Raw genomic sequence first — 15,857 nt, 5'->3', positions numbered from 1 at the left:
TGGCCAGATGATGTGAAGTAGCAGCCATTTTGATAGATACCCACCTGAGGTAGCAAAACATGAATAATGATGGCAGCTCTTCTATTCATTTCATTCTCTTTCCTCAACCCCATACTTTCCTCAACTCCAACTTGACCAAGAGTGAAATGCCTTTAGGGAAGGGCCATAGTTCAGTGGTTGATCACATTGTTTGCAATTAAGGCTGGAAAAGCCCATGTCTGAAATCTGGAGAGTCACTACCAGACAGTGTCTGTGAATGGTCCCTAAGCTAAATGCACCCGTGGTCTGACTCATTACAAGATGGTTTTTCATGTTCCTGGATAACAAGCTCAGAATAGTGCAGGTAGAAGCAACTTGATTTTTTGATATATATTTTTTGTAATAGGGAGGGAGCAGGGTTAACACACAAGTGGTGTTCCCCAAATACACCTGTTATCCCCACTTAAATTAATAGATGCCAAAGTTAGGCATTGCACTTGGGGACCCTTTTAGAGGAAGAGAAGTCTAGCCTGCTCTCCTCTGGAGACTTATGTGGCTTGAGCCTTCCTAGACAGGGTTCCCACAGGAAATGCAATACATCTTTGTGTGCACACATCACTATGCAGCACTTTGAACAATTGTTGGACATGGTCCCCTCACAATGCACTTACAGTATTCCTTTGTTTGTTGCTTTTGCAAACATGAAATGTGTTAAAACCTTTATGCCTTTTGAAATATTTGTGGCTTTAAGACAAGCACACCAAATTGATGGTGAATATACAGCATTTTTTTTTAAGCCTCAGCCTCAGGTGACTCCAAAACCTTAGATAAGGATGCCAAATTGATGTTGCATTCTAGCCCAAATAAAATGCAAGGAAGGGTCATTACACTGTGTGGGATAATTGTGTGTTAGGGTGTCCCTCCATCTCCTCCTCCAGATGTCTGCAGGCTGTTGTTTGCCTTTAATTGGTGAATGAGGCTAATGACTCTTAGGATATCTTGTGGTGATTGTTGTTTACCCAAACAAAATTTGGTTCTGAGGCAACTTGTGTATTGGCTCAGCAGAACAAAAATTGGCTTGATGTAGACTAAGAATTTGAAAAGATTCTTGGATGACCCAGAGAAGGAACTTAAATCTGGGCCTCTACAAAAGCAGATGAGACTTTCTCAAGTGCACATTCACTTGCTAACTGTCTTCCCCACTCAGGCAGGCTTACATTGTGGAATAAATTTGAAGCACATAAGAATCTGAAGCCCAGAAAATGCGTGTGTGTGCTTTGTTCTATGAGCCCATAGATTTAGAGAACAAGTAGAGAATCTGCCATTTAGTGATGCCTTTACTTTTTCCTTGGGTTACTCTCCCACACACACCTTTCCTCTTTTTTGCCTATGTCAGGTTTTAAATTGTCTGCTCCTCAAGGTAGGACCCAGCCCTCCTGTGCTGAGTGAAGTGCCAGACACATTAAATGCACATTTGTACAAATAATAATGTGATGCAGAATTTGATCACAAGGATCTCCTTGCTTTGACCAGGTGTGGGGAACCTTTTTGCCATGCATGCTGGTGCTGATGGGAGCTGTAGTTTGGCACCAACTGGAGGGCCAAAGTTTCCCCACTCCTGCTTTAAACATACAGACAGCCGCTCCAGCCTTCTCCATTGCATAACATAGTATGTAGGGGTGTGGATGTGTTAAACCTCTCCTCTTATGTTTTATGAGGGCTAGGTCACAGTGCACCTTGTCAGTGCCATCCATCCATCGATGCAAATAGTTGGCTATCTTGCCCTCGTTTTCCCAAAGAGAACTTTGGAAACTGAAGGCCAAGAAATGACTGGGGTGGGCTGAGCTGGCACAAGGGTGTCTTTTTTAGACTTTTCCAGAGGTTAGTACTTTTCATCTGTTTTCTGAGGCTTTTAGTGGTTTTTAGTGGCTTTTTATAGCTTTTATTGTCTCACTGCTGCTATTATGATTTTTATTTTATGTAAGCTTTATTGATCTCCACTCTTAGGTTTGAAATAACTTAATAATTTATTGCCTCCATTTTTGCTTGGGTTTGTCCTCTCTGTAAGCTGCTTTGTATCTTTAATTTTAATAGAAGAGCAGTCTCAGATAGGTTAAATAATTGTTCGCTGTTGTCCTATTAATATCAGGAGAAGCTTGTTCGACCAGACAATGTGCATGTGCATTTTGGAATCCTGTCAAAATGGAGAAGGTGAACTGAGGTTGCTCTCCAATCAGAAAGTGTTCACACAATGCCACTCTCCGGCATCAGAGTTTCATAGGGAAGCCTGTGGAAATGAGCTAAGTAGTGGGGTGGTTAAACCAAATGACATCCTACTTACTCTGAAGTAGGAAACCTCCGGTTCCCAAAATGGAAACCCAAGGTGCAGCATATTAATTTTACCAGGCCCATTTGCAAGTCTAGTGGGCAAACGGAGCAGTGACGGGGTATCTTAGTGGATGGCATGTGGCAGCTGCTGTTGTTTTTCATGGGGACAGTGCTTACCGACCATTCTAGAGACTTTGAACAAAGCAGAGGTTCATGATTGGCTATCTGTGACACTGCAGACAGAGTTGGCCAGATGGGATGCCGCAGAGCACTTCCGAGACCAAAGGGAAAGGTGTGAATTTGAATCTTGTTTGCTATGACCATAACTGGATGCAGGTCATATGTGTGAAGCTTTTGGAGGGGTGGGGTTATTATTTGCACTGTTGCTGTACATTACACTTGACAGAGATTTTACAGTCTACCCTGATGGTCATGTAGGCCAGTGTCCTCAATTGGTGGTCCACCCAGGGGCTCCATGGCACCATTCACACAATGAAAACCACCATAGAGACATCTTTTTTTTTTTCAAAAGCAGGGGTCCATGGCTTGGCTTTTGAAAAACGGGGGGTCTGCAGTACTGATGAAGACAATACCAACCTAGATGGATGGGTGGTGGGACTTGGTGTGCAGCAGCTGCGATATTCCTACAATGTATGCCTGTTGAAGATTAGGGTTTGTACTGCAACACCTGCAATTCAACAACCAACTAAATTACAGAGGGAAGTATTTGGCTGTCTTCTTTCTATCCATATAGGGAAGCCTCTGCAGAAAGAAAATGCTAGACCCTGCAGCACCGCCCCAATTTGGCCCAGGGCTCTGTGCATGTCATGCCTGCGGGAAGCTTCTCTAGTCATCTCCAGTCAGCTGCAGTTGCAAATTCCCAGCCTTCAGGGGCCTTGAACAAAAGGCTCCATCCTGCATATACTCCAGTAAGGGTCAGCCCCCTCTAGGCATCTGCTTTGGAGCAGCATCAGGGTTGGGAGCGACTCTCCTCTAATTTGCACATTTAATCCCTGCTCATTTTCATGAATGTGACAGGAAGGTGCTGAATGAACTGCTGACTACATTTCCTCTTGTGCACCATTCTCATTCCTACATCAAACGTTAAAGAGTTCAGGCAGACCTTTAAAAACGCACAACTGATAACGACTTCAAAATCATGAGAGTTGGGAAACATAATTAAGTTGGTCTTCCGTCTGCTTTCCACAAGCAGAAAGAACACCATGTTTATTATGCTCCTCAACACTCATGATATCCAAGTAAACTAGTAACAGTAAAGATGCGAACTAGTATTTCTTTTTTGTCATTAGTTTTTAAAACTTATTTAATGCTAGAATCTAAAGTGTAACTCGCAGGAACCTGCCCTGGGGGTGGTGTTGGCTATGCATGTGTTCCACTTTGTGGGTTGGGGGTAGTGCTGCAAGCTCTAATCCAGCGTATTGATAAACTAATACTTTAACAGATGACAATTAACACTTGTGTGGGGGTGTTTCACTACTGTTTTGTTTTGGCTGTTGCCGTTAATGACACTGAAGCAAATATCCAGCTGCTGGAAGTAGTTTTAATTTGAACTACAAGTTACCTTGCACTTCCTTCAGTATTTCAAATAGGGTATATATGCTGATATTTTGGTAAGCTGCACTGTGACAAATGAAAGTGAGCATTCCCTGGCTGCTGGGAGCCTTTGTTACCTTCCTGTTTCCTAATGAATTGTTCTCTCATAGAACCCCCACCCTGCTCTGTAATCCTCATGCAAATTTATTTTGGCCTGATTGCAGGTTGGGGAGCTCTGTATTAGCACACTTACTTTGCATGCAGATCGTCCCAGATTCGATTTTCAGCATCTCCAGTTATCAAAGGATCTTTGACAGTAGAGCTGGGAAGACTTCTTTCTGCCTGAAACTTGAGAGAGCTGTTCCCAGACGCAGCCAACACTTATGTACTTAAATATATTGGCCCTCTTTGGATGATCACACTTACTAAACTGAGATACTTATGAGCCCCTTTCCTTGACCTGTGATTAAACCAGGAAATCTCTAATTAATTAAACTTCATTTTGTACTTGTGTCTAAGATAAGGAAACTGTGGTTATCACCTTCAAAACAAGCCTTAAACAAACATCATACTGTGGTTTAAGAGCCTAGCTTGTTCTGAAGTTGGCAACTATAGTTTCCTGATGATCACGAAATAATAAACTATGGTTAAAGAGACATTCTAGTTGGAGCTGTGTTGAAGGTGGCCACTGAGTCAGACCACTGGCAGCTTTGTGTACAGAACCATGGGTGCTTTTAAAAAATCTTAATTCTAAGGTGCACACTCCTCCTGAATTTTGTAAGCACGGTGTTGAGTGAATTGGAGCAGTTCACAGCACCTGTGTTCCTGGCTGCTGAGAAGCTGGCACCTAAAAAGCTTTTTCCCTGGAGTAGAACGTTTGTCCCAGTTGTGGGGGTGGAGATGGAGCTTAAAGACTGCAGCATGTCTGGAGCTGCTATCCCTATTAGGGAGTTGTAATACCCTCTTGTGGTATTGTGGCTCATTTTAACAGCTGTGGCACCTCTGCAAATGGGCCCTTTTCTGTCCTTTTTGCTAGGGGGATCTGCAATGTAGCTGAATACTTTTGGCTGCTGCATCTGTGTTCTGCGTGCACACACTGCAGAGGTGGGGCTGGTTGCCTGGAGGCAATTGTTAATTGCTGCAGGTGATCAGATGTGGGTGAAGGGATGGTATGGAGTGGTTTGGGCATCGTAATGCTATACGTATTCAGAAAACCATGGTCCTTGGTGCCTGTACACAGCTGAAAGAGATTGCTTATAACTAGGTAGGTAGCCTATAACTGCAGTTTTGTGGGAACGCACACCCAAAAGTTGAATATAGTCTTGGATGCAGGTTTCAGATGTTCAGGTTTCATGGTGTTCTTTAAAGCTATCTGGTCCTAATGGCTTGCAAGGATATGGGCAATGCCTCATGAAACCACTGAAGCCAAAGTATATAAACTTTCCAGTGATCAGAGAACCATAGAAAGTGAATACATTTTATGCTGCGGGGAGGTGGGAGTCAGAATGGCAAGATAAATTGGGCAAGATTTGAGAATTCATGCTGAGGTGTAGAATTTATACCAGTTGCAGAATTCAGCTTCCCTTGCTGCAGAACTCTGTCTCTCTAAGTGCAGAGTACACCCAGCCCTGCCTAGAAGCTGTTTGCTCAGCCGTACCTCTGTACAATCTCTCCTAGGCTTTCTCTCCCTTCCACTCCTTTCAAATTGGCAGCCTTTAAAAAAAAGTAAAAAAAAATCTGCCTTTCAAACTTAGTAGGCTCTGCAGGGCTCAGTCAACAGAGTTGCCTGTCAGAGCTCCAGATCACCTGACGGCAGGTCAAAGGGGTAACGTCATCCTTTTCTCCTTTGCTTTCTCTTCCCCTCCCTGGTTCTCTCCAAAGCCCTGCCTGCCGATTGCATGGGTGGGGCAGGCAGCTTCCTGTGGGGGAGAACCTGACGTTGCTGTAACTCATTCTCTCTCACACTTTCTCTCCTCCCAAGTGAGACGCAGGTTTCCTCCTACCTTCTGTCTTGAGTGGGGGGTGGGGGAGGATCTAGCAATTTGGACTTCCTTCTGGAGTAAACCTTGATTGGATTCTAGAATAACCCGTTACCTCTATTTAACTATTTGGTTTTGGGGTTGTTTTTTTTGAGGGGTGTGTGTAAGATATTTCCCCGCCACCATCACTCAGACTTTAAAAGAGGCTTGGAGGACTTGCCAAACAACCCAGGTGCTCTCTGGCTCAGCAAGTGGGGAAATTGCGAAAGGTGTTCCCTCGCTCAGGTATCGGAGGTGGAGACTTGGGCACCGGCTGGATGAGGAAGCTCCACACTTCCTCAGTTCTGTTGCTGTACTTTGCTCCGTCAGGAAAGTTTTGGGTCAACAAATGAAGGGGTAAACGCACCGTCCCAGGAAAGGATTATTCCCTCTTGAGTTTCCATGAGCTGCTGCTTTGCTCAGACTTGTTCGCAGTAATTTTGGGATACCTGCCTTATCCGTTTCTTCACGGCCGAGAAAGCGGGCAACTGGATCCAGTCTTTTCTCCCTCTCTTTCTCATTTTTTCTTTGGCCTCTTGGAGCAGCGGTGGATCGATGAGGTACAGCTTGCCTCTGACTGGCAGAGGCACTACTGCGTGAGGTAGCAGAGAAGACTACGATTAATGAGTGGAGGACATAGATACGTTGTGCCTATGACAATGGGAGTAGTAAGTCTCTTGTATTACTGGGTATGGTTCCTGGGGTCCAAAATGGGATCCTTATATGAGGTGGTGGATTAAGATCTGGTGATTATATGAGGAAAAACTGGTATTTTGTGGTTAGTGATCTGATGAGGGTAGGAAACTGAGTTTCCAATAGGGGCTCTTTTTAGAGAATGTGACCCCCCCCCAACTCACCTTTCTTTTACACCCTGGGATAAATTGGGATCAGACCTCAGACTCACATGCTCTCTCTTCCTCCTCACTGCAAGAGTGAGTAACTGAACAGGGAGATCCCATATAAAAAAAACTTCCTTGACCTCAGAAAGGTCAAATTCACCAATCCCAAGGGCTAGGAAGCAGGTTTTAATTCCATGCAGATTGGTAAGATTTTGGGCATGCGGTCCTTTCAGGTTGGCCGATGGTGTGTGAGGAAAGCAGACTCAAGCTGAGGCCTCATTCTTGATCTCTCTCTACCCAAGTACTATCCTGGAAGCGTAGGGGAATATTGCTGGATCAGAACTGGCTTTGTTTTATCCCAGGAGAGACCTTCTGAATCAGACCAGCAGCCCATCCAGTCCAGCATCCTGTTCTCACAGTGGCCAACTAGATGCCCGTGGGAAGCCTGTGAACAGGACCTGTGTGCAACAACAGCACTTCCCCTTCCTGCAGTTTCCAGTAACCGGTATTCAGAAGCATACTGCCTATAGCAGTGCAGGTAGAGCATAGTCATCAGGCTTAATAGGCATTTGTAGACTTATTCTTCACGAACAGAGGCCCTTGCACAGGTTGAAAGTACCCATCTTAGAAATGGTGACTTTATTAGCCTCTAGCGACAAGAGGCAGTGTGCTAGAGGACAACAGCAGTAGAGGGCCATTGTGCTCTTCTGTGCTTCTTATGGGTTTCCCCTTGCATCTGGATGGTCACTGTGGAAAACGGGATGCTGGGCTTGGATAGGCCCCATGGCATAAGTGGCTGGGGAAACCAAGCTAGATGGGCGGGGTATAAATAAATAGTGTGCTCCTCTAATAATCCTAACAGAATATTAAAACATGATATGTCCTGAAATATTATGGGGCAGCAAATATCCTTCCCTTCTTGCATTTGGTGGTATCTGTTAGGCCTGAAAAAGAGTTAGCGGTGATATTATGTGGAGTTTCATTGCTAGAATCCAGTCCAGCTATCCAAATTAACTTAAGCTTTGTGCCCTTAGTTTTTTGATATTTCTCTTAGCCTTGGTACTCTTTGGTATCTTGGATTTATTGATGGATTATTCTTCTTATTTTTATTTTTGTCCTTATTTTTTAAATACCTGTCAACTGTTTTGAGCAATATGTTTGTGATGGGAAAAACAGGATATACATTTTTGGATAAAATAAATAAATCAGATTTTCACAGAATGGGTAAACTTGGATCACAGTTTATTTCAGAATACTGTAAGTGACTTAACTGCATGACTTCAGGCATCTGACTTTTTTTTAAATCTTACTCTGAAAATAATTTTTATTTTATTTATTTAATAAAATTTCTATACTGCTTGATTGTAGTAAAACCTCTAAGCCATTTTACAAGAAATATTCCAATTTACAAGAAATGTTTAAACTACCATATTTTTTGCACCATAACACTCACTTTTTTCCTCCTAGAAAGTAAGGGGAAATGTCTGTGCGTGTTATGGAGCGAATGCCTGCGGGTGGCGGGGGGGATCTGCTGCAGTCGTGAGCAGAGGATCCATGGTTCCTTCCCTCCTCCGTGGTTACAATGCATGGATCCACATGGATCCTCAGGATTTTTGCATTGGGCTACTCCAAACTCACTGTCAGATCACATGTCTGTGGCCACAGCATGAACCACAAAAATCATATATCCACTATTTCGTTTAGAATATTTTTTTTTCTTGTTTTCCTCCTCTAAAAACTACGTGCGTGTTATGGTCTGGTGCGTGTTATAGAGCGAAAAATACGGTAATTAAAAGCATTTAAAAATAATGACAATTAACAGTAAATTAATATTAAAACATGCCATCATTAACATGTCTGGATAGGCTTGCCCAAACAAAAATGTTTTAAGCAGATACCGAAAAGAGTACAGCGAAGGTGCATGCATGATATCAACAGGCAGGGGATTCTAAATAAGAGCTATGAGCCAGTTAAATCATTTTTGTTGATTTTAAACTGTTTTTTAATTGATAAAATAATTTAATTTGGATGTTACCACAACCTGTGTTGTTGATAGCTAGCGAGCAAAAGGGAGTGTTTAAGGAGTAAAGTGCAATTTAATAAACAAAAGCTGCCACTCAGTCATTTATTTATTTTAGAAGGAAGATTGTTTTTAATCTGTTGATTAAAGCTTAAACAACAAAGAGTCTTGTGGCAACTTAAATGACTTAAACAAATGTAATATGGCGTAAGCTTATGTGTACTAGAGCTTATACCATAATTTTATTAGTCTTGTTAAGGTGCCAAAGGGCATTCTTGGTTTTGCTGCAACGGACTAGGCTTGATATTCCTCTGAAAAGTTATATTACAAAGAATATACAAAGAATATCTCTTAAGTTGGGAGAGGGAGAGCAGCATTTTAAAAAGGTTTGAATGATGAGCTGGTTCAATAAGAGATAATTAGAACAATGTGTTTGATTTAGACCTCTGTGCTCCTCGTGGTCTTGAGCCTGTTAGATGATCATAAAGCTCTTAACTTCCTTTCCTGATCATGGCCTAGTTCTTGCTAGGTAATGCTATACCTTGAGTATCTCTCTTCAGACTGGGGACTCGTGGGATGGGGTGGCTCCTCCATATTATAATATAATGGGGAAATCTCTGCACATAGAAAACTAACTTGTAAGGAGATGGGCAGGTGCTAGGAATCACAAAAGCTATTGGACTATTGCTTGTGGTCTTCCCATAAGCATCTGGTTAGCCACTGTGAGAACAGGATGTTGGACTAGATTGGTCTCTGGGCCTGATCCAGAAGTCTTACGGCCCGACTGAAAACATCCCCTGCTGCATTTTCTGCCCAAGTTACCACAGTACCTCTTGTTTCTTTCCGGAACGATTAGGACTGCCATTGCCATCCTCCACTCCAGATTTTGAGAGGTGGGTTCTTCCAGATAGGTGGAAGTGCTAGCACAATGTGGGGTGCTAGCATAAGGCCACTGGTTGGAGACACTGGTGAGCCTTCTCCACAGAGCAAGCACTTTGAAGATAAGAAGAACCTTGCTGCTGGATTGGGCCCAAGGCCCATATCCAACTTCCTGTTCTCAGAATGCCCAGCAAGCAAGACCTAAGTGCCACTGTGCTCTCACCAGTTTTGATTCCCTAGCACCTGGTATTCTGAGGCTCACTCCAACAGTGGAGGTGGAAGATAGCCACAGTGGCTAGTAGCTATTGCTAGCCTTATCTTCCATGAATGTATCCAATCCTTTAAAGTCTGTAGGCATCACTACATCTTGTGGGAGCAAGTTCCATAGTTTAACTATACAACGTGTGAAGTAGTACTTTTTCTTATCCTAAATCTTCCAGCGTTCAGCTTTATTGAATGGGCCCAGGTTCTGGTGTTACAAGAGGGAGAAAAACTTCTTCCTATCCACTTTCCCCACACCAGACCACTATGTCTCAACAGCAGAAATGGTTCCTCTTCTCCATGTTTTCTGCAGACCTTTGTCAACAAGAGTGAATGGTCGTGTTTGCCTCTCCTTGCTCTTGTGGCTTAGACTTAGCTCATACACTGGGAACAAGTGAAATAGGATATTCATGGGTTTCCATGGATGCATTTTCTGCTTTGAGAGCAGCCTGCTTGTGCTTTCCGTGACTTAAAAAAGCTAGGAGAATTAGGATGAAACCCCTCTTGCTGCTAATTTAGGAGAGAAAGGGACGGACAACCCATGCTCTGCTCTTGGGTAAGTCACACTTGGGTCATTCCACATCAAATCAATGTGAAAAACAGGGGTTTCGTCTCAGATTTTTGATGACACTTGGTGTATACCCTTCCCTTATGGTTGAAAGAAACCCCCTTAAATTTTTTCCCGTCTATCTCACTTCAAAGTTTCGTGAAATCTGCGTTTCTGTCTCTCTTGAGATCCTCGGCCTTGTGTACATTTTATTTTTTTTCTCCATAACCAATGATCAGATCTCTTTGGAATTGTACACAGAGCTCAATAACATGATGAGGATTTCAGGGGAAAATACATCAGCGCTCAAAAGATTTTATAAATGCCTTAAAAAAATTAGAAATGTAGTTTGTTGGGTGGAAAAACTAGGTTTAGAAAACCTAAATTTTCAGTGTGTGGGCATGATGGAATCAAAAGTTTTTGATGGTGAAAATTATTGCAAAGACATGCTCTTTCTTGACAAAGAATGAAATGCAGATTTCATGAAACTTTGAAGTGCTATAAAATTAAAACCGTTTGAGATAGAGGAAATTTTTTAAAAGGGGTTTCTTTCAACCATAAGGGAAGGGTGTATACTAAGTTTCATCAAAATTGAACTAATGTGGAATGACCCACTTGGCCCATGGAGTCCTGATTCCATAGTATTTGTGAGTTGCTTAATACATTAGGACCATGAGGCTGTCCCAAGATACCATCATCCCAACCCATGTAGTAGGACAGATGCTCAGTTTTCTTCTTTCTACGGGAAAGGAGGATGGTGATCTGAAAGTGAAAGATTGTACATCAACTCACCCTATTTTTTGCTCTATAAGACGCACTTTTTCCCTCCTAAAAGGTAAGGGGAAATGTGTGTGTGGCTTATGGAGCAAATGCAGCCTGCGCAGCTATCCCAGAAGCCAGAACAGTGAGACGGATCGCTGCGCAGTGCTCCCTCTCGCTGTTCTAGCTTCTGGCTTAGCCATGCGCAGCCTCTTCAGGGCAGCGGGGAGCCTTCATCCCTCTGCCCTGAAGAGGCTGCGCAGCTATCTTGCTCTTGCACAGTCCACAGTCCTCTGCTTCTGATAGTGTGGTCTACCATTTTGTACACTTGTGATTTGTCCAGTTCTAAACCCAATAAAAGTATGTAGAACCAAATATATATATATATATATATATCTTGCTCTTGCAAGGGATCTTGCTCTTCTGGCTTTGGGGATAGCCACACAAAGCCTCTTGAGCGCAGCTGGAGCGCTCCTGCCTCTTCGCTCAAGAGGCTTTGCGTTGCTTTCTTGTTTTCCTCCTCTAAAAACTAGGTGTGTCTTATGGTCGGGTGCATCTTATAGAGTGAAAAATACAATATTTTTCATAGTCAGATCACTCCCTGTTGAGGTTTATGGCTTATAGCAACTGTTCCCCTCTACACGGGGGGTGGGTACTAGAGGTTAATGAATTCTGATGGAATCTAGTTAGTTTTCTGGCTGGTTTGACTGGCAGTTCTTTCAAATTCCTGGTTACTCTGTGGAATGCAGAGATTACTCGAGTGGTTGTTGAGCTAAGCTGAACCCTACACCTGAGCTGAGGGCATTGAAGCAGGTTGAAAGATGGCATGAACACTGGATAAGATTTCATGATGAGTCCGACCGAATACAAGAGCTAATTATCAAACCTTCTCTGTAGTGATGGTGAAGTAGCCATTTTTCTACACCATAATTGCATTCCCACAAAGCCATCCTGTGGAGCTTTTCCAAATGGTTTTGAGTCTTTTGAAATCTGATTTGATAGATTTGGTGGAATCCCAGTACTGTAGTTCTTTGTGATGTGTTTGCAAGAGACTTTGAGAACAAAATTGCCTGTATCCACCAATTTTCGGACCTCAAAATTGTCTTGCTGGATAACTTTTACCTTTAGGGCCCTGTGGATGTGGCCCTTGCCTATCCTAGCTAACTGCATCAAGCAGAGAGGGGGGGTGACTGGTTGAGTGCAGGAAGTAGCAAATTCCTTGTTAACAGAGGGTGTATTCCCAGCCTCCTTTATTCCCAGACAATAGTGTTACTATTCCTAAAAAGTTTCATTGGGCCCAGAAGTTCTGAACAACTGTGGGCCAATTGCTAACACTCCCTTCCCGGACATAGTGTTCAAGCAGTAGTTGCAGCCGTCTCCAGACACTCTTAGACGAAACTCATTTTCTAGGTCCATTTCAGTTGAGGTTTTGGCTTGGTTTTAGCAGTAAAACTGCCTGGGTCACTCTGTAGCATGACTTTTGCTCAAAGTGAGATGGAGGTGCAACCCTACTGATTCTCTTGCTCCCTCAATCAATCATGGTATCATTCTGGAGAGCTTGTCCAAATTGGGGGTGGGTGGCACTGCTCTTCTGTAGTTTTACTCATCTGTGTAGCAACTGCTTACAGAAGTGGTGCTGTGGGTATCTCTGTAACTCTGTGGCATTCAGGCTTCAGGTAGCATAAACATCAAACCACCAAGTGTGCTTACTGATCATAACATTTGGGCCTCAAGTCAGTACTTGAGAAAATAGTCTGCTCCAGTTTGTGGTGCTTTGTGGGCTGCCCAATTTGGTTCAGGATCTATCAGTCTATTTCATTCCATCACCTCCCATTCACTCATAGGATTTGGGTTTTTGTTTTTTAAAGGCTGTAACTTCTCTTTGTTTTTGACCAAAGTCAATGGAATTTGCAGGTAAACTAGCCCATAGTGAAAAAAGGCTACCAAATTGCAGGCAAATAGCTCAAGGGGCATTTGTACTAGCCATATTTTTAAAGTTGATTCAAGGTGGAGAGAACTAAAAGGGATTCATTTTTCAGATAAAATTATTCCCTCTGATGTCTAAACATATCAGTCACAGTGGAGTTGTCCCTCAATTCTCTTTCCTCTCTATTGTTTGCTCTCTGTTCCTTCACCACCACCACCCCTCATGTTATGGAAAACTTAGGGATCTTACTTTCACTTTCTCTGCAACTTTTTGCTATTGTTTGGATCACCAAAGCATCACAGGAGGTCTTGCTTCAACCTGTGCCACCTCTTACGGATTTCATTTTGCCTCTGACAAGCCAAGGACACCCCCCCCAAACAGACATATCCCCAGGATTTGCCTGAATCCTGATGCACAACCCTGTACTACATTAGATCATTTAGGGATTTGGAATGCAGCTGGCACCTAACTCTATTTCTCTTATTTATCTAATTGGCTGAGATGGTGGAGATGCTAAATTAAATCCTAGGCATGGTAATGGGGTGGAAGAAGGCCAATAAACTGATGTTCAGTCCAGAAAAGGCAGAGGTACTGTTAGTCCACTTTTGCACTGGTGAATGGTGTTCAACCTGTTCAGCAGGAGGCTATACTCTCCCCTAAAAAGGGAGCGGTTCATAGTTGAGGTGCTCATTGTTCCGTCTTTGTCACAATGCCCTCCATGGCTCAGAGTACCTTGTTCTAGCTGAGGCTGCTACACCAGGCATGACTGTACCGGGACCAAAAGAGATCCTTCTTTCAGTGTTCCACGCCCTGTAAACCTTCTCTTTGGATTACTGCAATGTGTTGTGTCTGGGGCAGGCTTTGAAACTGGTTTGGAACGTTACACTGCTGCATAATGCCAGTTTGAGGGTAGTGACACTCTCTCATAGGGCTGTGAGGATAATTGAAGTAATAAGAGGACAAGTGGGGGAAAAAGACTTCCTTGGAAAGTTTTCTTTTAAAAGCAGCTGTTTTAAAATTATGGGACAAAGATTAAACTCACCTGGACTCAAAACAAAAAAGTGCACTACCTCAGCCTGCTAAAGGAAGTGTTTGGAGGGAAATTGAAATACCTGCTTCAAACCCTCCACCTTCTTTTACTTGGAAGGAAAGCTGCAAGCAACAAAGGAAACTATTCACTAATGCTTTAAAAGGCACTGTTAACTGCGCCAATGTACCTTATCAATTAGGATTGTTTGGTTTGTTTGATCTGTATTTGTTTGTGCTTTTCTAAGCAAGGAGGGAGGGAAGAACCATGTTCAGCGCCACCTTGAGTTTCTTGGAGGAAAGATGGGAGAAATGTAATAAACAGGTGCTATAAACATACTTAATACTTGCACTTGTATCCCACCCACCAATTTCATGATGTTTACAAAACTGATAAATGCCTATAAAATAAAATCACAACAACATTTAAAATAGAGTTAAAATGCAAAAAAAGTAAAATCCCAGAAGCTTCAGAGTAAACTGCCTTCAATTCAGCACCACATCAGTTTCCAGCAAAAGCCTGAGAGAATTGGTACCTTTTTAATCCACATCAAAAGATGACCAGCTGAGGATGCCTGTTATACCTCAGGAGGGAGGGAATTCTGTGGCTGAAATGCCAGTCATGGAGAAGGCCCCGTGCGACGTAACCACACACTGAGCCACGTCTTATCAGCAGAACTACATGAAAGGCATTTTCTGGTGATCTTAATGCACAAGCAGGCTAATAGAGAGGGCCTCATTCATGTACAGTATATGGATCTCAAGTTGTCATACATGAAAGTTAACACTTTTCAGTTCAGTTTGGTAATGTATAAGCATCCATTTTAGCATGAGAGAGAGTGCAGATTTATTACCATCGGAAAACATCAACCCCACAACATGGCACTGCTGCTCTCTTGCAGGGATGGAGGAACTTGGTGACCTCCAGGTGATGTTGGACTAAAGATCCCATCAGTCCCAGGCAGCATGGCCAATCTTCAGCATCACCTGGAGGGAAATGGATTTCCCATCCTTGCTTTAACTTAGTTAAGGTGGCCTTTGCTTTCCATTTTCTGCCACTGCACTGCTTATTTCACAGAGCCATATTTTTGCTTGAGATTGGGAATGGGCGGAACCCCAGTGGTAGGGCCCCAGATGTATTCCCCTGTAGCATCTTCAGTCAGGGCTGGGAGAATCTTCCTGTCTGAAACCCCAAAGAGCCACTGCCAGCCAGCCTAGACAGTATTGAGCTAGATTGACCAAAGGTCCGACTTGGTATAAGGCAGCTTCCTATCCCACCAGATTCCCTTTAGGATAACTTGTTTATGGTGTTAGAAACTTAGATATGAAAGCTAAGAGCTAAATGGCACCTTAAACCTAGGTTATGGGCGCCACAATGGAATGTATAGGCGCACTTTTTTATTACAAGAATACAAAGCTGAAAATGAATGAACTGCAGCTAAAATACTACGTTCCTTTTTCACGTGGTCTAGTCCTTCCCCTGCCCACCCCCCTAATATTCTTAAGAGGGTCTCTTCTCCAGTCTTCAGAGAGTGGCTGGAAGTGGGGAGGCAGAAAAAGGCCCTCCTTTCCTTCCACTCTGCATACACGCCCTGGATTCTCCCTGCACCCCCTTTCCTTCACATAAATGTATCTTTTTGGCACCACAATTAGCACATATTAAAGCCCTATACAACTGATGGCAGAGACACCCACCTTGAGTGTCCAGTTCGCAGACCTA

General features: G+C 43.2%; 1 protein-coding gene across 14 annotated transcripts in view; it reads left to right on the top strand.

Moving 5' to 3' along the window:
- The window catches only part of MARK2 (microtubule affinity regulating kinase 2), a 111,035-nt gene that overhangs the window by 56,454 nt on the left and 38,724 nt on the right, over positions 1-15,857 (top strand). The window contains exon 1 of one of the 14 annotated variants that reach the window (XR_014542834.1): positions 5,857-6,547. The exons of 12 other annotated variants lie outside the window; for them this stretch is intronic. Coding sequence is in view for 1 of the 2 variants with exons in the window: in XM_083591761.1 (XP_083447887.1) it covers positions 6,503-6,547 (45 nt within the window). In the remaining variant the exon portion in view is untranslated. Of the gene's footprint in view, positions 1-5,856; positions 6,548-15,857 lie in introns of those variants that run through there. One more of the 14 variants, XM_083591761.1, reaches the window with a different exon arrangement.

This window comes from Podarcis filfolensis (genome assembly GCF_964270895.1).
Source record: "Podarcis filfolensis genome assembly, chromosome: 16".
In the NCBI taxonomy this organism is placed as follows: Eukaryota; Metazoa; Chordata; class Lepidosauria; order Squamata; family Lacertidae; genus Podarcis; species Podarcis filfolensis.
The sequence above is the reverse complement of the archived record's forward strand: the minus strand, read 5'-3'. Positions and strand labels throughout refer to the sequence as shown.